Genomic DNA, 26,104 nt, shown 5'->3' with positions numbered 1-26,104 from the left:
TTGTGAACACCTAAGTTGTATTGGGTCCACCTTCAGAAAGAAAATTTTTCTGAAGACCTGTCCTTTACATAAACATTTTAGACATATTATAAAGCTAGATCAAATTAATATACTGTTAATAGCATTATGGTTAAATAGGTCAATCATTTTAATAACTATGTTCTTTTTCTATTCATTTTTATTAACTTTTATGTGTGTAAAATATTACAGTACAAAGTCTTTAATCCGGACGTCCATAATCCTGAATGATCTATAATCCGGACCTCAAAGCTACAAACTTTCAGCACTTGTGTAAAGGTATTATACGCGTTTAATGTATAACGGAAGGTATAAGCTAGGCTAAAATTATCTAATTATCTATTTCAGTTAATGTTGCAGATTGTGTTGTTCCTTAATCTACTAATTGGATTTGGCTTATTAGTTTTTGCAGACTGTTAAAGCAATTTTATAAAAAGTAAGCTTGAACTTTCGATTATGTCAAAAAGAGTTTCCAATTCTGGAGCTGCCAAAGGATCTATGATAATGAAGAAAGTGGCAAAGAGGTTATTGAAAACGAAAAAATTTCGATTCGCAGGTTAGTCGGTATTCTCGACACAGCAATTCAGGACTGAACAAGAAAATATGTCTTTTTATAGAATTAAAGAGAAAGTATTAGCACAAAAAAACGAAGCAACATAAACAACTTGCATTGAAAGAAATGTTTAATAAAGTAAACAAATAAATATTAAGCTGCTTTTTTTTTTTTTTTTTGTTTGTTTGTTTTTTTTTTTGTTTTGTTTTGTTTTGTAAATTTTGATACCCTTTAGATCATAATTATGGTTTCTTATTTTTCATTTCTGCATGCCATCTTACCAGATTTAAATTGATGATCTATAATCTGGAGAAACCCCTAATCTAGAATCGCCAAAGTCCCAACGAGTCTGGATTAAAGACTTTGTATAATATTTCTTTTTCATGTGCATATTTATCTTGTACAATAATTATTTATTTAGTGTATTAAAATGTATGCTAAGTGAAAAATATTGTAATATTCAGTTCTGTTAAATTCTGCAAAATTTGAAAATTTGTTGCCCTTTTTAAATTTAAGTTGCCTTTTATTGTTTCTTTACAGCAAGAAGACTTACAAGAACGTTTGCGTGAATCTGAGAAACTCATGCAGGAAATATCTCAGACATGGGAAGAAAAACTCAGGAAAACAGAAAAAATTCATCAGGTGAACTTTTGAGGTTTTTCAAATAAATATATTCTTATAATCTGAGTCGAATGTGAGCATATTAGTGATATATGTTTTAATATAACTAGCGAAGTTTTATCACCTTCCAAATATTATAATTTAACAAAAGAATTGGATGTTATGTAGTTTTTAACCATGATGCTTTTATTACATTTGTTTCAACTGTGATGCAGTTTTACTCATTTCATTCAGTTAAAAACTTATCAAAAGTTTTGAATATTATCAAATACTTCCAATTAGATATTAGAGCATTTGGAGCATTTGTGTATTTTACAGTGAGCTTTTTCTTAAAATTGGTGGTTTTAAGGAAAAGGTATATAAAAGAAATTTTTTTTAATATATATTATTAAATGATTTTTCTGCAACTGGAGTCTATTTCATAAAACCAGTTTAATGTCTGTTACTTGAGTAGAAATTTCCACATGTTATCTTGATCAGGGTATAATGTAATCTTCTTGAAAATGTAAATTCTTTAGATATTCATATGTTTTTACCAACAGGAAACTAATAACCCCTGATAGACTTGGCCCAGATTTAATTGCCAGTTAGGAAAGTGTAAATTGGGGATATATATTTTTATGATTATTCCCCTTGAAACCTAATTATCAATTGATCAAATATCTGTCCTTTAGAATTCCTCCATGGAACCATCTGTCCATCACCAGCTCTTCATACTTGTATTGTATGAGGTATCAGTTATAAATGAACTAATTTGTATACTGTTTTTGACATTCTGTTCTTCCCTGGGAGGATATAACAGAATTATCCTGCAAGCAAATATAAACAGATATCTTTATTATTATATTTTTACCTGCAATCATAATTTCTTTCCTATCCACTGCAATAGATCATGCATTATTATTATGTTTATTATACACTACCAATGTGTTATATGTTTTGCATTTATCTATTGCTTATGTAATATACTAATGAGTTTTGTTTATTGATTTTTAGGAGCGTCAACAGGCTCTTGAAAAAATGGGCATATCAGTACAGGCCTCTGGCATTAAAGTAGAACAAGATAAATATTATTTAGTCAACTTAAATGCTGACCCATCTTTAAACGAGTTACTAGTCTATTACCTAAAAGTATGTTTCTTTACCATATATTTATAGATTTTTTTAATATATCAAAAAAAAAATTTTACAAAGCATTACAAAGCATTTTAACAAATATGTTTTTTTTTTTTTTTTTTCATAGGAAAAAACCGTTGTAGGTTATCCCGGTGCATCATCTGATTTAGACATCCAATTAAGTGGCTTGGGCATTATGCCTATGCATTGTACTATTCTTATAGAAAATTCAGAACTGATTCTCATACCAGTAGATGGAGCAAGGTAAAATTAAATTAATTAATGAAATAAAGTTATAGTTGCCAAACTTTCAAACATTTCTTTAAGTTGTAAATTTGCATAAACAATGAAAATGAATATGATTAACACTCAGAAAATAAATCTTTTGTTTTAGAACATGTGTAAATGGATCTGTTGTCACAAAGAGGATACAGCTTCATCATGGAGACCGAATTCTATGGGGAAATAATCATTTCTTTAGAGTTAATTGTCCCAAAACTAGCAGTAAGTATTTTAATTATGATGATATATATGATTTTTATTGATTGTGAAGTTCTCCCATATAGAATGAACCTGAGATATTTTCTCACTCAAACTTTATATCTTAATAAAAAACAAACTTTTATAAATCTATATAAAGTTTAAATGCATGCCATAATACCATAAGAATTTGAGTTTTGAGCATCATGGATTTACTTTAGGGAAGGATCCATTTTTAGAGTCATAAATCAGAAAGTCCTGATCAGTGATTGATTCTCTTTTCTGCTGTACGTATAATAGCAGTTTCTCAAAATTTTGAGAAAGAATTTTGTTTTAAAAAACTATTTCAAAGTTTCTCAAAACTTTGAGGAAGAGATTGAAACTAACAGCTCATGTGTATAAACATCTATATTAAAAGATTAAATTCATTCAGTGTTACACTTTTCTACATCTAACTGATTGTTATGTTAAAATTTCTCTATGAAAATAAATGTTCATTTTCTTTGAAAAATTCAGCATTGTAATCAAATTATTATAAGAGCAAAGTTTCAGTTAGAACTTACGTTTTCTCACAATTTCCATGTGAATTTTATCTTAGAATCTATTAAAATTCCATAAGGTAATGATGTAACTATTGCTTTCTTTAGATGCATCCTTCCGTTATTTATTCCTTTTGAATTTTTCGTGTTACTGAACTCGGTAGTTCTGGCAATAAATTTTTATTACTAGGAGAGTTCTGTGCTGAAGTCTGTTCCAGTGCTGTGCTGTAATAATATTAAAATTAAGATTTGTCTTTTTTTAATAGTGTTCACATTTCCTGCACATAATTTGAGGTGTTTTCGAGCCATGCCTCAGTACCATTTTGAATTTTCCCACCGATGCTCTATGGTTTAGGTCTGACATCCACTTTCTGGATCAGCAAAGTGAAATTTTTGTTTCACAGGGAAGTGTTCAAAGCCAGCATCTCATACTTCATCTGATTTATTATGGCTTAAAAAAATCCGTGTAAATAATTGTTCCTTCTATAACATTTTCCATAATGACAGCCAATAACGTTTTTGCTGATCGACCAGAAACTACAACTAAAAAGCATTCATTAGATTCTCTGCACAATCCACTGAAAACCCACTGTTCTGAAAAAACCCACACAACATTTCTCTTTCTCCTGGTGAAAAGTCTTTCATTTATGTTGAAACTTTGTTACTTCTGCAGATTTTCCTTGTTGGCTGGGCATATGACTGTTCCAATCAACAGTCATATTATGCTTCATGTTAAGTTGTAATTCACAAAATTCAAATCATGTCATCACCTGGCATCAGAAATATTTGAACATCACAATTGTGAAAAAAGGGATTTTAGAACCTTCAGCCCACAATCCTTTTTTCTCATTGCAAGATCCTTTCCTGCAACACTGGCATTGTTACAGAATTTCATTTTAAAAATCAATTCCATTTAATGATCTTTCAAGCACAACTGTTTATTTCTGATGACACCTCTTGTTTGAAATAAATTAAGTGCAGACTTTTCATCCAACGATAATTCCCAAATTGTGAAATCCATGGCAAGCTGAAAAAAGTGGGGGAAGAAAAGAAATGCTTTAAATAGATATTTATTTCTTGCGAAAAATTTGCAGACAAAAAGAATTTGAACTCATGAATTGTGTTAATTGAACTCTTGAATTGTGTTAGGTTTGCCGCAATTAATTAAACATCACTGGAATCAATAATAGTTTGGCCAATTTTTATGCACTTTCTCGGAAACTGTGTAGTACTCCTAATTTCATATTAACTTGACCGTAGATGAGAAAGATTCTGTCAAAAGAAATGATTCTGAGTTAATTGTCAATGCCAATATATATACATATATCTAAAGAGCCTATAAGATTTTATTCCCCTAAAATATGCTATTGAAAATTATACCTTACATGTGCAGCCTTTCATGTTAGACTGCATATCATCATGTTTTTTATAATTATTGAAGTGATAAAATTTAATAAAAGTGCATATTGTTTAATCTGAGACATGGAAAAACTGAATTATTAGGAATTTAATGTTTAACCCCTTAACCCTTTGCGGCATGGTGGGTTAATATATGTCCCACCTAATTAATATTTATTTTCTCAGTTAGCAATTCCCGTTAGAAATTTTCTAATCTTTTAAAAATAATCTATTTTAGTTATTATTTTTCTCAGTAGATGTTACTACTATACCAGGGCTTAAGTTTATAAGCAAAAAATATTCAAAATAGGATCACAAGAGTGATATCCCTGTATCTCGCATTTTTTAATATTTTAAAAATTTTGGTATACAATTTATGATATGTATGATACTTTTTAATATTCAAAAGTATTTTATTTTCAAAAATCTTAATTGTATTCAATATTTTATAACATTAATTTTGCAGTTGATATAAGTGGGTTAAAATTTGTCCCACCACACACTTGAATTTCCGCTCAATAGATGGCAGCACTCACGATTATTTTTTCTTTTCTTTTTTGCACCTACTTTTTTCGTGATTGCGCGCGCTTTTACATCCGTTGTATGCTCTGATGTGCTAAAATGTCTAGGAAAAAATTAACAACTCAGGAAGCTTTGGATCTTTTTGCTGAATTGCCATCCGATTGCAACTCAAATGCTTCAGATGTCAGTTCTGATTCAGATGAAATTGAAATCCAGGAGAGAATAACTGAGGTTGAAATTATTGCTGAAGAAGAAAGGGAAGTAGTTATAATTTGTTTCGCTTTTTAAAGACACAGACCCATCTATGCATGTGGCACTGTAAATATGGATCGGAAGTATCTACCCAAAAATTTAAAAGACAAATTTATGTCAAGAGAATATAGACTTTTCAGTTAGCGATGATTCAATTTATTGCATAAAATGAAAGGATAAAAGATCCGTTTCTATCCTGTCTTGCTTGGAAAAGGCAACTGAAAGAAATTAATAGAAAGGAACGAGATGGAAAGACAAAAAAAAAAAAAAAAGTACTGTGCCCAAACAGCATTATTTTATACAATAAGAATATGGGATATGTCGACTGATTGATCAACTGAAAGGACTATATGAAATAGACCGCAAAAGCAAGAAATGGTGGCACATGATTTTTTTTTTACTTTTTAGATGCGAGTATAGTAAACACATTTATTCAAGTCATCATGATGTAAAAACAATGAAAGATTTTCTTCTCTCAGTTACAGAAGGTCTAATGGCACTTGGAGGCAAGAAAGAGCTGAAAAGAAAACTGAAATCCGCAGTTCAAATAAAAACTAAAAACCCGTTCGTACAGCCAGAAAAGACACTAAAAAATGTAAGTAAAACGCCAAAGAGAACGAGCAGGAGATGTGCATATTGCAGCATATGGAAAGAAGAACGACGAACATTTTGCATGTGTGAAACATGTGAAGTGCCTCTATGCTTACAAAAGAATGAAACAACATGTTTTCAAAGTTTCATGAAAAATTACTTTTTTCAATTTTAGTCATATATAAATGCTTTTGAATCAAGGGCCAATTTTAATATTTTATTTAGTATCATATGTACGAGTATCAAATTTTAATCTTAAAATAATATTCAAGAAAATATTTTCTTTTGTTCCTAAAATTTAAAAATATTAAATATATACTACATGCAAAATGTGCATATGCAAAATTTTACAAGTCATGCATATATGCAATAAGTACAAAATGCATTTTAGTGTGTTTATTATGAATATTTTAGAATGCACGCTTTATTTTGTTTATTCATTCCACATATAATTTTTTTCCCTGCTATACACCAATACGCTATAAGACATGTGCTAGTTGCATGGTGGGACAAACGGTATCCCACCTTCCACCGTAAAAAATAAAAGTGCAGAATTTTTTCCAAGCCTTAAAGGCACTTAAGTAAGTCCATCTGACTTAGTCTAAGGCATTTTTTTAAAGATTAAAATATATTTTAAATATGCGTGTCGCAAAGGGTTAACTGCCGCGGGCGTATATATACGCCTTGCTCAGCCGATGCGTTAACTGCCCCAGGCGTATATATACGTCCTTCCAAACTGCTATCATTTGCTTTGCGCTGCTACACCTAAAATTATTCGCAAAGTTAACGCATCAGCTGCGCATCTGGGGGGCAGTTAACGCATCGGCTGAGCAAGGCGTATATATATGCCCGCGGCAGTTAAGGGGTTAAAAAAAAGTTTTTACGCCTCATTTAAAAAATTTTAAAAATCACACTTCTTGGAGAAAAAAATCTTTTTATGTAGAACATCATGTTTTAAATTCTATATAGTACAAAATCTGAGATACAGAATCACTGAGATTTTTTCAGGTGGATTTCAGTAATATCCGAAATTTAGGTCATCAGTTTAAATCTAATTGCCGCCCAGATGGGTACAGTGGTTAGGGAAGCCTGACTGTGAAACTGAAGGGCCCGGGTTCGAATCCCAGAAAAAGCATGGATGTAAATTGTCTGTCCCTTCATTGGCCTTAGGAGTGGCCAATGCCGGCATAGGCAAGTGCCAGCCATTAGAAAAAAAAAGTTTAAATCTAATAAGATGGCAGGCAGAAGTTATAAAATAAAAAATATTCTGTATTAATGTTTCTTTAAGAAAGAAGTATTTTGTGTAATGCAGGAATTTTTTTTAAACACCACTACGTAAAATAAAAAAGTACTGACTCAAAGCTGAATAGCAATATTTTCTGGATTTAAAACCATACTACTGATATTCGCATTCTTTTAATTGAATTATAATTGAAGCATTGCCATCCTAATGTAAGACTTAATTTATATCATCTTCATTTAACATTTCTTCTCATATTCCATTAATTGGAAAATTTGTGTCTTTACTTTTGATACCTGAAAACTTTCAGTATATGGTTTTCATTATCATCATGAAATCTGGTAACTGGCTATGAATTATGCCAAGTATTTCAAGAAATATCTGAAAACACATTCACTCATGATCTTGCTGTGCCCCCACCCATCAGATTGTTTTTTATTAAAATATTTCTTTAACTTTCTTCTTGGTCATACTGCTGCATTGTTTTTTAAAAAGCTACTTTTTATCTGTATTTTAGTGCACAAAAAATTCTGATATCTTTTGGCTGTGTGATTGACAGATGTACATTTTCAGGGAAAGAATAAAAGAGACATTATCACTTTCTAAAACTGTATTTAGTAGTAATAGGTGGAACAAAATATTAAGCTGCTTCAAATCAGAAAGTTAAAGAAGAGCCCAGTTTGCTATATTAACCAAACTTGAGTTCCTCAGAATCTACTTTGACCCTTCCCCCACTGTATCAACAAAAGAAAACCAGTATGGGTAATATTGCAAATTGTTCGCGCAAAATTGTGTTGTGACACACTTATTGTTTAGGTCAGACAGAAAAATGCCCTTCTCCAGACACACAATCACTCAAAAGCTGAAAGTATCATCATAGCATCAATGTAATATCACTGTTCATGGTATGATGCCTTAGCTGCCAGGTATTTGAAAATGACATGCAAAACCTCATTTAATAAGGGAAAAAATTGCTTTTATAGCACACAGCTTTTACTTGAGTGTTACATTCTCCATTCCTAGACTTTGTAATGGGGAAAAAGTTCCCAACAAAAAAATTGTTGGTGACCTGGATATTCAAAATCCAGATTTCAGACTTTCTACTGTATGCACTTTTCCCTTTGTGTCTTTTTTTAAAGTTTCAGATATATTTTCTCACATTTTTAGCAGATCCTCTGTAGTATTGTTATTTTGGTAGATTTTTCTTATTATAGTTAATATGATTTAAAATTTATCTAGTGATTATTATTCAGTGTTTTCTGGTATGTATTGTATGTAGAACATTTGTTTGGATTCCAAAAGATATACTCTGACAAACTGTAATTTTATTATGTGGTCTGTATATTTTTTTAAAGGAATTGCTTTTTAATTTGACTTTTTCTTGCAGATTGCAATAGTCCTGACATTCCTGAACGACCCCTTGATTATGATTTTGCTAGAGAAGAACTGATGATGAATGAGTTGAGTAATGATCCAATACAGTCAGCTATGGCAGCTCTAGAAAAACAGCATGAAGAAGATAAACAAAGTAAACTTTTTTTTCTCTTTTTTCTTAAGAAGGCTTTATATATTGACTTATACTTTTATCTGATTTCTCAGTTTGTTTCATTTTATCTGATTTCTCAATTTGTTTCATTTCCTTTTAGTTGCTCTGGACAAACAAAGGCAAATGTATGAGAGACAGTTACAAATTCTTAGGAATCAAATGTCTCCAGGCACACCATACAGTCCATATCCTCCTTTTGATTTATTAGGTTTAGGAAAATTTACACCTGCTGGCACACCTACAAGTAATGTTCAGTCACGAATGGAACGTTGGGCCCAAGACAGGTAATTATGAAGCTTCAAAACTTATTCTGTCTCTAAAAAACTAAATTTTTATTCTACCCCTTTTTCAAGTTGTCTGTTTTATTGCATTTTTAAACTTCATTTGCATATGTAAGTATAAGAGTAGGCATTCTATTGAATCTTTGACATTTTATTGAACTGTTTATTTATAATGATGATGATAATGCTAATATGTGATTTTGATGTTAATGAATCTAGTTTAAATGATTTTGCATACCATCATCTATTATCTGAAAACTATCTTGGATAAAAATTTAACTTTCCAGAAACGATTAATTACATTAGAGATAATACTCATTCAGTTGTAATGGCAATTCAAGCTGTTCTCAAGGACAAAAAGTTTGTTTACTGATGATACTGAAAATGGATTTGGAGAAAAAATGTGTCTATCAACTCATTTTTGAAAGATACTGAGTAAACTGTGAGAAAGATACTTGAAGCAGCTAAAAGTCATTGATTGTGTTATGTTTTTTTAAGATAATGAGATGTGACTAAAAAATAACATATTGTGGTTATGATATTTTTTTATTCACAAAATTTGTTGTCGAAATATTGCCCTCTTTAATATAACCATCTTCCTATTTCCTACACCATTGCATGAGAATCTGCTGTTTCTGGAAGAAAAGTTGCTGGTTATTTTTCTGAAAGCTTGTTCATGACCTATGTGCCTTTTTCTTTCTTTGCATCATTGTAGTAAGATGAACTTCTTTTTAATAGAGATTTGACTTTTAGTAACAAAAAAATATCAAAAGTAGTTAGGTCATGGGGAGCAAAGTGATTGTTCTAAGTTTGCAATCTTGTGCTTAATCAGAAAGGGTATTATGAAGGGATGTTATGCAGATGCTTTGTCATGACGTTGAAGAACCTGTGAGCTCTTCTACAATTAGGCATTTTCTTCTCACTTATTTATAAAAAGTTGTCAAAAACTCTTTATAGTAAACTTAGTTAATCATCTATTTTTCAGGTACTCATTCGGTATGAATTGTTGCTGAGATATTGAAAAAAATTATCATCATTTCTTTGAAATTCATTTGCATTGTTGTGCCTTCTTTACCACTTAGTTCTTTCTCAAAGAAGAAAGATTTTTATTGCATTATTTGGCATATTATTTCAGAATCATATTACAAAAAAGTGATTTATCACAGATTACAATGCTTTTTTTTACTTCCTTGTAAAGTAAAAAGGAAGTATTGTAATCGCGAAAAGTTTCAGGCAGCATATTTCAACGAAAATATCCATTTTGACCGCTATCAAATGCAATTTAATGATGTTTTTACATGATATCTGTACGTAAGGACAGAATAAAATACTCTTTTCCTTCAAAAAAATTATAAAACTGCTTTAAAATTAATTCTGAAGAGAATTTTTCGTGGCGTCTGTACGAACGTATGTACGTACGTACGTATCTCGCATAACTCAAAAACGAGTAGTCTCAGAATGTTGAAATTTTGTATATAGGACTGCTATAACATGTAGATGTGCACCTCGTATTTTGGTTGCAATCGGCTGCACCAAACGTATATAAATATATATATATCCACTCTATTAGCCGGCTCAGTGATCTCCGTTTCTTTACTCTTATATGTTTGTAAATTGTATATTTTTTTCTTTAAAAATGATTGAATTATATTGTTTTTATCTTCCGGTTAAGGATTTTATGCCATTAGTAAATCTGTGTGCAATATTTTTAGAATTATCAGTAATTTTAAAGTTGTTTAATTGCCGCTAAGCCTGTTTTAATGGCGGCCATTGATGTTTACATTTGAAACAGGAGACTAGTAGATTTGTTGCCAATCTAGAGAAACTTAGCTTCGCAGCAACAAAGATAATGCATTCATTTATTATTGTGAATTAAATCATGCTTAATTCTTTCTGGAATTTTTTCAAGGAAATAAGCGTTTGAGATTTACTTCGTAATTTTTAATATAGATATTTTGAGTTTTTATGTATTTTTGCCTTCTCATGAAGTAAGAACTGAATTAATTAAATGAGAAATACTCAATCGTCTGTGAAAAACTGTTTCTTTTTTGTTTTGTTTGCTTAATTTCTTTTATACATAGTTCTAGCTTCATTATAGTATTTGAATAGAACATGTGGCAACGATTAGATAATTCTTTAAATGATATACATTTTGTGCATTCTGAGTTATAATATGAATGAAATATAATACTGTTAAGTAAACCTAGCGCCAGAGTGTCGCTATGGTAAACAAAGTGAATTTTAAAGAATGCATTTATTCTATTGTGGTTTATGCGCTGACGGCGAAGTAGGTTTAATTCAACCTAATAAGTTTAAATAAAATGCAAGAAAAAATGCGTATAATTTAATATTCTGTACAAGGAAATCATGTGGTGTGCACATCAGATTTTTTTTTTTTTTTTTTTTTTTTTTTTTTAGTACTTTGAAGAATGTGAGCCTAAATGTTCATTCCAATTTCCTTTTGTTCAGATATTAGGATTCTGAGTACCATTTTTTATTTATTGTGTTTAAAATATCATTTAAAATTTTCAAAATGTATTTTTGTCTGTGTTTATTAATTTAAGCATTGCCCAAATGCTGAGCTGATATTTTTTTTTCCTCACATTTCACCAATTCATTTTTAGTGTCTGTCTTGGACATATAGGAATCCATATGTTTTGCTAGTATTCAATATCTACTTTTCGCCCTTTAAATCTGTTTAATCAAAAATTTAAATATTGAATAAAACAGTCTTTCCGTAATAATTCATACATTCTATAGCTCATTTACTAATTTTGATACAGAATTTCACATTCATCCATTGCTGCAAATAACCCTTAATCATGTTACCAGCAGAAAATAGGAGCTTGTACATTTGAAATTAATTTTTTTCTTTGTCCCCCCCACCGCCCTATTTGTAAAAATCAATGTGAAGCACAAAAATTTTAATGTTTTTCTGTTATCAAAATTAACTGCTTTTTCAAAAATTACAAAATAATTACAAAATATTACAAAATAATATTACAAAATAAATTTTTTTAAATTTATGAACATCTATTATGTATATCTAACATTATCTTATATGTTTGCTACTATAGAGATGAATTATTTAAGAAAAGTCTTGCAAAATTACGAGAGGACATAGTTCGTGCTAATGGTCTTGTAAGAGAAGCGAACTTTCTGGCTGAAGAAATGGGCAAGGAAACGGAGTTCAAAGTGACACTTCAGATCCCTGCTGCAAATCTCAGCCCCAACAGAAAGGTACTGTCAAATTAAATTTGACTACACTAAATTTGATCTTGTCAAATTAGATTTATCAAAAGTGATTGCTAAAATCTGAATATAAACAGTTTAAAAAAATATATATTAAAGTACAGCATCTTGCCATTAAAACATGTTTAAGTTTTGTAAATGTTTTCAGAAAAATTAATAGCATTTTTAATAGGAATTTTGGATAAATGTTCAGCAATATTTGATTACTTTTTTATTTTATACATTAAAAGTATATTCTAAAATATTTTAGAAAGGAGCTTTTGTTAGTGAGCCTGCTGTTCTTGTGAAGCGAAGGAACAAAAATGGACAAGTATGGTCAATGGAAAAACTGGAAAACAAATTAATTGATATGCGAGAAATGTATCAAGAAAGAAAAGAAAAAGGTCTTAATATGAAAGTAAGTATTTAAATTATATTATTTTGAACTATATTATGGTTTTTAATCCTCCTCTTCAAATACTGGATTTCTTGTGTATCACTATAAAATTTGTTAGAACCCTGAATTTTATTAATTATATAAATTCAATTTGATGGAAAGATCTACTGTAAAAAACTCCTTAACTTATACAATTTTTAGTTCTGATATATTAATATCAAAACAAAAATATACTGAAAAATTTCACTATTGAAAAAAAGTTTGGAAAATTAATTATTCAGTATAATTTTTATTATAAAAAATCTTCAGTCATGTATGTTTATGTATGTCACTTAGCACATAATAAATAACACTCTAGTGGCCATGAATGGTTAAGGCAGCTGAACAGAGGTAATTTGACCCAAGTTCATACTGTGGTAAATGAGCTGGCTGCAAAGGCAGTTTTGTTGTTTTTTCTATTTGCAACTTGAATACAACCCCTATTTCCTTAGAAAGCTCTCCAGAAAGGCATCTTTCCTCTTAAGCCGAAAGCTTTTGAATATTTTGCTGTAATTAAACAAACAAAAGTATGATTGACTATAATAAAAATATCTGCTATTAAAGATCAAATAAATTTTCAGTGTAATTTTTTAACGTATGTGCCTCTCACTCTCTTTTCCCCAAGTAAAGGATGTGGTCAATTTAAAATAAGAATATACTTTTATTATTTCTGTATTCTGTTATTTCTTTATGCTGTTTATTATTTTTATTATTATTAAAATCTGAAAACATTTTAATCAAGGGGGAAAAATCTGTATATTCCCTGTTATATTATTGACTAAACATTTTACTAATTCTAAAATATACATGAAATGGTTATTGAAATTATTGTGTAATTCAATAAATATATTATTGGTAAAATTCAGTAATATGGTTTCCCTGCAGTTGTTTCTAAAGCAGTATATCAAAATACATCTGATATATATATATATATATATATATATAATATATCAAGCAAAGTAGTAATTATAATTTTTAAAAAACCAATTTTGGTCTAGAAAACATCTTGCGCAATATGCTGCAAAATAAGTAAAATATAAAAATTGTAGTAAGCTCGCCTAAAAGTTACCAAGAGCTGCTGCTCCAAAAGGTTCAACACATTTTTAAAAAATTAATACATATGAAAATCAAACCATTAGACATGTAAAACATTAAAAAAACAGAAACAGATAAAAAGTAAGCGGAAAATGGTAAATTAGCCCAATTCGACTTCCCAACTGGCTTTTCAAGGGAAATTTCATTTATTTGAACGTCGAATCAAGCTAACCCCATTACGCGTTTCGCCGAAACAGACAATTGAAACTTTTTTGCTAAAAATTTTTTTAAAATTTAGACAAAGTGTCTTGGAAATTTTAATAGTCTCAATTCTCTGTTCCAATTTCCCGACGCATCTGCACAGAATGACACATTAAGGTGTTAAAATATGTTAAACAATACCTAAACTTCCTAAATCTAAACTAAAATCAAAATTAAAATAAAAACAAAAACGAAAATAAAAAGCGATGAGCTATTAGTCCTAAAAATACAAAAACATACGGGCTGGGCCTGCAAGCTTAAAGATTAACAATTTAATTTTTAAATTATAGATTTTAGAAATCTGTAATGAAAACCTGTAATTAAAATAAAATAAAACAAAAATTAAGATGAGAACAAACTAAGTGGGTGTTGCTAAGACCAAGAAAAAGTTGTAACAAAAGAAACAAAAACTGACCTGTGGCGATGCAAAGCTGTCCCTCTTAAAACTTGTTGAAAAATGGCTGCAATTCTTTCTGTGTCTTTCATTCGGATGACGCATGTAGGGGGAAGCGAAGTTCTGTGGGCATTTAGCCAATACGAAGAGATTTTCGCCATCTGCAACTCGTCTCCTATTATTGAAGGGGGCCGGAAACCTCGGAAAAACGTGTAAAGATCTCAAAAATGGCGCTTGGCTTGTAGTAGGATGGAAAAAAAATTTTTTCGAAGTGAAAATGGCCAATTCAGCTAAAACTATAAAAACTTGGCCATTAAAGCAAGAGTAAAAGGAAAAAACAGTCATATGTTAAAAAAGTCGTAATTCTTCAAGCTAGCGGGCAATCAAGCTACTATGAAAAACGAAAAAAGCCCGATTTGTTAATAAAAGCAGTAAAATTGGCCATTATAGAAATTTAAAACTATGTAGACAATAGTATTTAAGATTAAAGTGCCAAAATTTTGTAGGAAAGAGAATGAATAAACAAGAATTATCTGTACATTTTTACAATAGATTCTCTGAATTAGTCATCCATCTTAAACCGCCCGTAGCTTTAGGCATAAAATATCATTATCTAATTCAAAAAATCTAAAAATAGGTAAGGCTAATGCCAGCTTTTGTAAGGGAATTTTTAATTTTTTTATGAGGTATTAGGTTACTTTTTAAAATAGTTACGAAGTATAGTATTTCTTCTTGTAAGTGTTCCGCAGTATTGCAAATTCTTTTTATTCTAAGTAGCTGTGAATAAATTGTGTTGAGTATGACTCTTTTGGAAATATTTGAATTCCAGTTAGTTAATTTAAGTGTGGAAAAATTAAATTCTCTTCTTTTGTCGTAAACTTTAATGAAATGGTAATCTATAATATGTAAATAAAGGTAGACTACATTATGCTGTTCTGTATTGGTTTTATTTAGTTTTAAGCAAGCAGGGTAGATATTAGCTATTTCTATTTTGTTGTAGTTATTAAACGCAATGACATCATCAACATATCTATAGATGTGTTGGAAAAAGAGACGTTCTTCTGTACTGAGTGAACGTACATAGGTCAATTCTTTAGTAAACAGGAATAATTCACATACTGAAGTTGAAAAATTCCCGTCCATAGGGATACCCTGTACTTGTTTATAGATGTTATTGTCAAATTGAATAAAATTATTGAAGAGTACGCTGGTAAGGAATAGCTGCCATTTTTTGTTGCTGAGAATGGTAGAAATTTGTGGAAATAAATCTGGAAGAGCAAGTAAACTTGTAAAGATTTCTTCGAGTGGTAGAGATGTAGAGATAACAGTCAGTATTAGTGAACATTTATAATATAGAATTTGTGTAATAAATCAGTTTTCTTTAAGTAACTGTGGCATTAACTTTCTTAATGTAATTAAAATTTCATACCTTACTGGTTTAAAATTATAATAATTGTTTTCTATTTTAGGAAGGGCTGCCACCTAAAGCTATGGATCCTTTCTATGAATCCCAAGAAAATCACAATCTCATTGGTGTAGCCAATGTATTTTTAGATTTCTTGTTTCATGATGTAACTTTGGATTACCAGGTTCCTATTATAAGTCAGCAAGGAGAAGTACGATTTTTTTAAAAAATTTAATCCTTTAATCAAAATCATTTTGTACTGCATGTATTTTATTTGATATTTTTCTCTTTTTGTTGAAAATATATTTGTTTCATATTCTTATTCTTTATTATTTATTTTATTATTTATAATATACTTGATTGTATTGTGTTTTTTCTAACCTGCCACTGAAATAAACAAAATTAATAGTAAAATTTACTTTGTATATGAAATAAATTATTAAATTTTATTGGATTTACATTCATTTAAGTTTTGGAATTGATTAATGTTAGAACATAGTTCAAATATTATATACAGTAAAAGCCCGACTATCTGGTGTTCAACTAAAATGGAAGATCCACTTAAGCAGAATATATTAAAATTTTAGGGGGTATAAAAAGGAAAAAAAATCTAAAGTTTTCAGATTTTACATTATGCCCAAAAGAACTTTTTTAACATTTTCTGTGTTACCTTTATTTGTTACATATCATGTTCTTTGCACTTAAACCATAAAATTCAATTCAACAGCAATATCGCAAAATAATTTTAAAATGAGCATATCTTTAGAATTTCCAATACACAATCTAACACATTGGAGATATAAATGTATTTTTTTCCCAATATAGTGTTGCCATTGATTGGTTTGAAATCGTTGAGTTTGTTATTCAAAAATTCGTTAAAGTGTTACAAAATATGAAATCGATAATAAAACAAATTCCAAATTAGGGCTTCCAGATGCCCATATTTGGTGGAAGATTACATTAGTCAAAATTTGATGGCTCTAATTACTGTTGTTTTATCACAGTGTGAGAAACATGCATATATTTATGCATATTCTTCATTATTTAACTTCTTTAATTATAACACAGGGTGATAATATTTGGTACTGACAGTTTGAAAAGTGATTCGCCGTGAATCAACGCAAAATGCCAAAGCGAAATTAATATCCCTTCTGGGCTAACACGCTTTGGGCTAAAAATTAAGGAAATGAGAGATTTTTAACCATTAGAGCTTGTTGTATTATTAGCACATATACACTGTTGCCAAATAGAGTGATTTAGCGACAGAAATCTTTAAGCATTATGTCACATTGCAATCATTTGAATTTTGCCTTGATTTTATGCAAACCCAGTTAGTTCTCAATAAGCCAGCCTAATTTTCTAAATTTTTTTCGTCATATTTTGAAAAATATAATTAATATTTATGGCGAACCTGTCATGGGACAGTAGGCAGTTCAATAGTTTCTAAGTTATCAGATCCTGGCAGAAAAAGGCATGATGTGCAACTCTACTTAAAAATGGATAAACAGTGATGAAGCATTGTGAAAATTTGCAATAACCAATTTAAGTTTTTATATGCTATATCTATAAATTGTATTTGTTTATATAAATAATAAACTGTTTCATTAAACTTCGGCTGGAATGAAAGGCTCCAATTAACATCATCTTTACCATCTTTTATATTTGGTGGGATTTCATTAACTGAATAAGATGTTTTACTTTTATCTTTAAAGCTTACAAAATATGTCAATGTTCATGTCTGAAATAATTTTATTTACCCTCAAATGTTATATAATTGTAAATGAATACTTTTGGTATTCAAGTTGGTAACAAATAAGATTACTGCTTTTAAAATATTAGAGCATAAATTTCTTCCATTCATTTGGCATTCCTAACCTGAATTCCAATATGTATACTTTTAACTGTCTAGAATTTATCTATATCTGGAATTCAGCGTTTCTCAAATTTCCCAGATAGTAGAGCTTTTATTGTGTTGTTATTTTAATGCTATAATTCTGTATAATGTATTACAGTAAAAAGAAAAGCTGAAATAAAAATTGTGCTTTTCTGAAGTTTTCTTTTAATTATGGTATAAAAATTTAATGTATTTTAGGTTGCTGGGAGGCTACATGTTGAAATTTGTCGCATAGAAGGAAGCTTTCTAGATAACTTGGAGAATAGTGAATCTGACTTGGACAGAAGCTCAGATATTAAAGACAGTTCTCATGATATGAATGAGAGTAATGCAAGCCGTCAAATAAAAATACAAGTAAATGTCCAATTTTTATTAGAACTTATTATATGTAACATTCAAGTGATGATTATAATTAATCAATATTGTATTTATATATTTTAGCTGTCCATAAAATCTGCCACTGGTCTACCTCCGTCACTTTCAAATTTTGTGTTTTGCCAATATGTCTTTTGGGGTCATCCAGATGCTGTTGTTGTTCCGCCCATTGTTAATCCAGAATATCCTGCCTCACGAAAGGGGAAAGACTGCATGACATTTAAATTTGAGCATGTGCAGGTAAGGAAGATTTTTGCTGAGATAAAATGTGCTGAATTGATTATTATTAAAGATTTCTTTTTGATTATGATTTACAAGTAATATTTAAATACAAATAGAAATTTTAGGATTTTAGTATTTTAACCAGCTTTAACTAAGATTAAGGTTAATTTCAAATGCATCTTCAAAGTTTATTATTGTTATTATCATTATCTTCAAGTTAGAACAAAATTTAAGTTGGTATTTTTATTGGATTTTTTATGTTTATATTCCAAATGGCTATGATTTTATTTTCTTTTTCTCACTTCTTTGTTTTGTTTTTAGGTTGACAATGAAATTTTAATAGATGATATATTATCTGTTAAATGTTTTATAGGAAGCAATATTTTTGTCTCTGATTATTTATGTAAAAGAATCTATAGATTTTAATCTCTAACAATTATATTGAACATTACATTATTGTTATATTAGGTATAGTGTGCTCAAAAATCAGTATATACAGTCCTCACCGCTTATTAAACTCATTAGTTAATAGACACATCCACTTATTATGTCCTAATTTCTAGGAACCAAAACAAATGCATACTACTTAACAGAAAACAGCTTTTTATTAAACTCATCACCACTACTTATTAAACTCATGTTAGCAAAAGACTGGTTTTTCAGTGCCAAAATATCCTACTCATATATGTCAAAGATTTTTGTAATTCATCCATTTAATGTATTGTGGACCATGGCTTTATCAGGAATGTCTTCATAAAGATGCTTTATTTTAACCCCTTCGAGCCGTGTAGCGAAAATGTGCGCTTATCGCAGAGGCCGGCAGTCCCTTCTCTCCAGGGCCGGGGGCTTTTTTGCTACTAAGCCTAAATCCATGAAATTTCCGAAGTATCAACGCATTGTTTAATAATGCTCTATAGAGTATTTAAACGGCTTATGCTTTATTTATATATATACTTTAATTACCTTATTTCTTGTTTAAATGCATATTTTACACATTTTATTTTAATTACTCACCATTTTATGACTTTTAACATTATACATCTGAAAACTAAATATATTACTTAAAATTCTCTTTTCGTATGAAAAATTTTAAAACAGGGATCTACACACAGTCCTACGTTACATTCCTTGAACTCGTAATAACTCATTTGCCGTTTTGGAGGATTTTTCCGTGAATGTGAACAAACGAAGCACCGTCGTCTCATTTTCTTACCAGTCTCTTCTGAACAAAGTTTTGGAAAATGTCTTTCAGTTAATCTTTCAGAATCAGTATCAGAATATCAGAATTTCAGAATCAATATCTGAAATATTTTGCATCATTTCTGCTATTTCATGCTCTGTTAATCATTTTCGACGCTTCGATATTGAAACGGTAAAAACAGAAAAAATTCACATCTAACAAGATCTAATTATTTTCTAAAAACTGAACTGTAAACCGAAATACTCAACGCTTTAGCGCATATAAAACTTCTACTTACAATAAACAACTACCACGTGCGAATAAAGTGCGATTTAAAGAGACGTCATAAATCGCGCCATTCGGAAACATTTAGTTCCCCGTTTGTTTATATAATCAAAAACACGTGTATGTGAGTCATGCTTCTCTCATTTCGAGTAGAATGTCTAATGTACATGTAATTGAAACCATATGGGCATACAGTGCCATCTTGTGGCAGAAATTATAGTTTGAAAAACGTTCCAAGGTACTGGCACAAATACATGACATTCAGTAGAAAACGCAACAATGCTCTGGCACGCCTGCGTGTCGGCCGGTAGATAAGTATGTTCATTGCTGGCATGTATACGTGACAGTCGGCACGAAGGGGTTAAACCAGTTTACTGCTTTTTGAAAAGAGAGAAGACTTTATCTACAGTTCATAATGCTATAGTATGCAAACTAAGCACCTTTATTGTAATCCAGTATTTTTTCATAAAGATGCAAGTACTCTTATGCAAGTTGATTTTTGCTTCATTTAATGATTACTTAATTAAGCTATGGAAGAAATAAATTTTCAGCAAAATGACGACTTTGGAATAATGGCTTTTAACTTCAGAAAAATTGCAAACTATAGCTAATACTTCAGAAGGAAATGAAGAGTTATCTTTAGAATTAGGAGTCAGTTCACAACAATATTGACATGCATAAAAACTGACTATAAAATGTTTTAAAAGAACTATAAAAACTGTCAGTGAAAGTGATATAGGGAAAAAAATATCTCATGCCATTATCAATCAAATCTAGAAAAGCACTGCAAATTCCAAGGAAAATTCTGCAACTGAGAAGGCACTGACCAAAAAAGCTATCAGCAGTTGTACAAAATTAAGAATCTCTACTAAAAATCTGTGCACGTTTGTCTGTTTGTCTATTTCAAAATTGTGTAAATAGATTAATTCTAGTATTAATTTTAACTGCTATTTTAGGATTAATTAATGAATTAGTTGTTGGTTATTATTTTACTTAAAAAGTTTAAAACTGGTAGCCCAGTTTGCAATACGCAAATGGCCTTCTATTAAGCTTGGCCACCTAATAAACTCAAATAAGTTTGAAACGAAAATGATTTTAATAATCTGCAAGTACTGAATGAGAAATGCATTTGTTATTTGCTTGCAGTAAATTCTAAACTTTATGTTTCATTTTATAGGAATTTGTAGTATATGTGACAGAAGAATTTGTTGAACACTGCTCTGAAGGTGCTCTTTCCATAGAAGTATGGGGTCATCGTAGTGCTGGGTTTAGTAGTACTAAACCTGGATGGGATGTGGATGTCCAGTTAATGCGATCTAGGTCTTTAGCCGATCGGTGTGTATGAGTTCTGTTTTTTTTAATTCTTGGATAATTTTGTTACATTTATATTAATTTTGATAGAATCATTTAATATTTAAAAACATGAGTTAGTACTTCATATATATATATTATGTACAATCCTATATGTAATAAGTTGGTTTGTCACTGTTTCATTTCACTGTTTAAAACTAAAATACATTTTCTTCCTCTTAATCATATAAATTAGTCTATTTATGATGCTTTATTCTTTAATTTGTAAATAAAATAATTTGTAAATAAATTTAATTTGTAAATAAATAAATGTCACAGAAAGACAATGAATATAATTTTGTATACATAAGTTAATTTTAATTTATTTTCCGTATGCAGTACAACGTCCAAAATCCGGACCTCAAAACCACCACCAACGTTTTTCTCATAGGCTTTATGCATGCACATTTAATTCCCCCCCCCCTCTGCACATAATAAAACATCTGGAGAGTCCCGATTCTTAATTTCACTTCGGAACTAAATAAAATACCTTGTTATTGAAGAAACAATCATTTTTGCATAAATTTGTAGGATCAGTAATTTGGCTCCATTGCTACATATCTCAAACCGGAACATTCCACATAAATACATTGTTGAACTGACGGCAATCTGGTGAATTATTATTTATTATACTTTCCTTTCATCACCGCATGTTTATCAAAACATGACAACTTGAGTAATGACTCATAGTAGCGATGCTAAACAATTTTTTTTTTAAGTTAGTAATTGAATAATAAAGGATTATGGTAACCTTTTATGTTGACATTACGCTTGGCAGTGATTACAGATTTAAGTTAAATGCGCTAAAAAATGTTGACGAGGAAAAAATTTACCAAAAATATTTTTCCATATGCTAAAAATCGATTTTTTGCTGATACTCACAGACCAAAGATTACATTTAGGGCTATTTGAATTAAGAATAACTGATTTGTTATTCACATAAACACAGAACCAACACCAGAGCTCGTATGGCCACACCGAGTCGCAGACTTTAGGACCTACAGAGAGTACATCAGGCAGTAAGATATCTAACGCCTGCCCTCAATAAGGCTTAAGTATATGTGAGAATTTATTTATTCAGAATTCTTATAAGCCAAGAAATTTATTCAGAATTCTTATAAGCATGTGCAAGAAATAGACATAAGTATAATAAATAACTAATACAATTCAGGCTTAATTGTCTCAGTGCATGATAGAAGCAAGATAAAATTTAATGGAACAATTTGTCATCAGTCGCCAAGCTCCTGATGCATAGCCAAATATGTATAGTGAAGGATAGCTAAATTTGATGATGACAGCCACTAATTTTAAAGATTTTTGGATATCACAAAACAAAGGTGAAATTTTCCAATTATCAGATTTTGTAAAGAAATATGGAGAAGCAGTAATAAATGAAGATGATATAAAAGAAGTTTTTCATTGTGATGACAATGCTTCTCAATCATCAATCAAATTAATGAACGGCAAAATCTGTAGTATGGTTCTAGATCCAGAAAATATCGCTACCAATAGTGAAGAAAGTGACAGAGAAGTTACTGAAAATGAGAAACTTTCGATTGACATGTTAGTCGGAATTCTCAAAACAGCAGTTACAGGACTTCAACAATGTAACTGAACAAGAGACTATGTCTGTCTACAGAATTAAAGAGAAAGTATTAGTACAAATAAACAAAGCAACTCAAACAACTTACATTGAAAGAAATGTTTAATAAGGTAAACTAAATATTAAGCTTTTTTTGTAAATTTTGATACCCTGTAGATCTTAAATACTTCCTTATTTCATAAATCATGATTTCATATTTTTAATTTTATAATTTCTACATGCCATCTTACTAGATTTAAACTGATGATCTAATATCCGGAAAAATCTTAAATCCGGAACCGCCGAAGTCCTGTTGAGTCCGGATTTCGGACTTTGTACTATGTTAGTTTCAGATTTAGAAATAAAAGAAAATACGCTAGTGCTTTGCTTTATAAAAGTCTTTTAGGATAGATACATTGGAAGAAATTGTTTTTCACCTTCATTAAACATAAATAAGGCTAAAATTCTGTTTCAGAATTCATGAAAATATTCCTTGGAAATAAAATTGGGTACTTTTGAGTTAGTAATAAAATGTTTTTCTCCTGTTAAGCATTTTAAGCCATGCTGAAAATTTAATTCCTTTAACTGAATTTTTTTTCTGTTACTATTTAAATTCTAAATAAGCAGTTGAGTGAATTGACTCTTTCTTAACATCACTATTAATCATAGTGTAATGTAATTATAGTTATATGTTAGTTGTATAGTCTGAGAAGCTTTTTAAATAATTGCTTAAATGTATTATTATTATTTAATAGCTATTTAAATATTTTAAATTTAATGTATTTTTAAAACTGTAGCATACATGACCATATTTGTAATTATATTATTGATATATTTCGCTTTTATTTCATTATTTAAAATATTTTTTCAGATGGTCAGAGCTAATTCGGAAGATTGAGTTGTGGGTTGAAATACAAGAGCTGAATGATTTGGGAGAATATGCTGCAGTTGAAGTAATACCAAGACCTGATATTACTACAGGCGGTGTTTATCAGTTGCGACAGGTAAATCTATTTAATTTACTGTTTAAAAGGAGAAGTCATTTATAAATTTTACATCTAGATATTTGTAAGAGGGAAAAAAATGTGAAAATTCAAATATAACCATATATACCCTCACAAAATTATAGTAGAAGGTGCTGCCAGATGCCAGAGAAAATCCATAGAAAGACGCTGCAGCATTTACAAATCTGAAAATAGTTCAAGTGCAGCATAATGTTAATTACTCAAATTACAAAGCATCTAATGCCTTTTGTGAGCAATGGAATTACATCTGCTAGAATTGGTGACTTCTCAATTTCCTTATGACCATTAGTATCTTTTTATTTATCTATCACCAAAGAAATCACGCTTTCTAAATCAACAGCTAACTAAAATAGGTGTATACATTGTTGAAAACTTACTGATCCCATTAGTCTAGCAATTCAGTGCCATAATAGCATTGATACCATTATTTGTATGCATGTATTTTAATAAATGATCAAAATTTTTATAAGGTATGTTTTACAATGTATTACATTTCCTTATTCTTGTCTTAATCTAGGGCCAACAACGTAGAGTTGTTGTAAGAGTGAAACCTGTCCATAATTCTGGTACACTACCTATCATATGTGAAGCAATAACAAGTGTTTCCATTGGAGGCATATGTTCTCGCTCAAAACTGCAAAAGCCATTAGATTCGTATCAGGAAGAAGATTTAACCCTATTGAGAGAAAAGTGGTCTGAAGCTCTGATGAAAAGAAGAGAGTATCTTGATAGCCAGATTCAGAAAATCATTAATAAGAAAGGTAAAATTTGCAGAAAAATCATTTTAAAACTTTTAAATTTAGTTAATTAATGAATTGGAATTATGTCAAGCATGTGGCTTATATCCCAGTCAGGACTGCACGCCAAGTTACTACAGCAAAACAAATTTAATTTTATCACGATTAACATTTAAAAAGAACTTCTGAGTTAGTTGTTAAAATATGTGCAAAATAACTGACATCTAAATTGAATATTGAGAATATTAACTTTTATTTTTTAATCTGAAAATTAGGTAAAGATGAACAATTATAATTCACCATGTTTCTGCATTAAAAAAAGAGCAACATTATTCTCAATGCTACTTGTAGCTTGTAAATTAAAGTATATCAGTATATAATTTGTTTCAGTAGAATAAAATTTTTTAAGTACACACTGAAGTAATTTCTAATTAAACACAGTAATGATATGAAGTCTTGTAAACACTTGCCTAACTTTTCAGATAAGACTGATCAAGATGTTGAAAGAGAGCAGAGTTTGATTGACCAGTGGGTATGTTTGACAGAAGAGAGAAATACAGTTCTTGTTCCTGCCCCTAGATCTGGCATCCCTGGAGCACCAGCTGATTGGTATGTATATTTAATCATTTAAAATAAAAAAGTATTAATATTTTTGTAATATTTAATTGTTGATGTGATTATGTGTCATCATAAATGTACATGCTTTTTGGATTGAGGTATTATAATTATCAGCTTTCATTTTTATTGATTGCAAAAAATATCACCTAGACCCCATAATCGTGGGCCTACGACCCCATATATTAACCCTTTAATGGTTTCACCCAAATTATCTTGTTCTTTTATGGAGGCTCTTTAATAGGTCGTTACGGAAAATTGTTATTTTAAATATACCCTTGAGAAGGGATTTGCCCATGTTTTTGTTGGAATTAAAAGATACTCAAGAACAGCTAGCTAAGATTTTTGTCTTACTTTCACCCCAAACACTGATTCTAACAAAGCAAGAAATTTGTTAGCAGGTAGAAAATGAAGAGAAATAGATGAACGAATTAATTTCTGTTTTAGAGTTGTTTGAGAAATGAAAAAGTAAAAAAGATCTAATAAAATAGGCTTTTATTTCTAACTCAAAAAATGATTAGTGAATTAAAAACAGAAAAGCAATTTAGATATTCTTCTGCTATGGGGACCGGATTCAGAATTGTATGTATGCATGTGTGTATGTGTCTGTTTGCATATATGTGTAAACATATACATATGTATATATATATATAATTTGCACGCATATATGAACACATTCATCCATATATACATACATACATTTTTTTTTTAATCTGGTCCCAATAATGTAAGAGTACCATCATTTTTTATATAGATTAATAGGAATAAAGAAAAAATCATATTTTATACAAAATTCATCTACAAATTTATATCATGAATAATGATAAATTTAGAAAGGCTTTTATTTTTGACGTTGTGATTTGACTATTTGATTTCATTATTTAATTGCCTACACTTTCACACAATTTTTTTGCCAATAT

The 26,104-nt window shown here is 29.9% G+C and overlaps 1 protein-coding gene across 3 annotated transcripts in view; it reads left to right on the top strand.

Annotated features, from left to right (window-relative positions):
* Positions 1-26,104, top strand: part of Khc-73 (Kinesin heavy chain 73) — a 369,120-nt gene that overhangs the window by 292,629 nt on the left and 50,387 nt on the right. For all 3 annotated transcript variants that reach the window (XM_085815982.1, XM_085815983.1, XM_085815984.1), the window contains exons 11-25: positions 1,112-1,213; positions 2,189-2,323; positions 2,436-2,572; positions 2,703-2,812; positions 8,718-8,858; positions 8,977-9,160; positions 12,235-12,397; positions 12,660-12,806; positions 15,984-16,130; positions 18,012-18,167; positions 18,255-18,428; positions 21,053-21,210; positions 23,679-23,811; positions 24,350-24,593; positions 25,052-25,178. In XM_085815982.1, the coding sequence (XP_085672108.1) occupies positions 1,112-1,213; positions 2,189-2,323; positions 2,436-2,572; positions 2,703-2,812; positions 8,718-8,858; positions 8,977-9,160; positions 12,235-12,397; positions 12,660-12,806; positions 15,984-16,130; positions 18,012-18,167; positions 18,255-18,428; positions 21,053-21,210; positions 23,679-23,811; positions 24,350-24,593; positions 25,052-25,178 (2,258 nt within the window). The remainder of the gene's footprint in view (positions 1-1,111; positions 1,214-2,188; positions 2,324-2,435; positions 2,573-2,702; positions 2,813-8,717; positions 8,859-8,976; positions 9,161-12,234; positions 12,398-12,659; positions 12,807-15,983; positions 16,131-18,011; positions 18,168-18,254; positions 18,429-21,052; positions 21,211-23,678; positions 23,812-24,349; positions 24,594-25,051; positions 25,179-26,104) is intronic.

Source organism: Stegodyphus dumicola, chromosome 4 (genome assembly GCF_044657685.1).
Source record: "Stegodyphus dumicola isolate Sdum_Otavi_A_Nest chromosome 4, ASM4465768v1".
NCBI classification, from domain to species: Eukaryota; Metazoa; Arthropoda; class Arachnida; order Araneae; family Eresidae; genus Stegodyphus; species Stegodyphus dumicola.
This window is presented reverse-complemented; position numbering and strand designations above follow the sequence as displayed.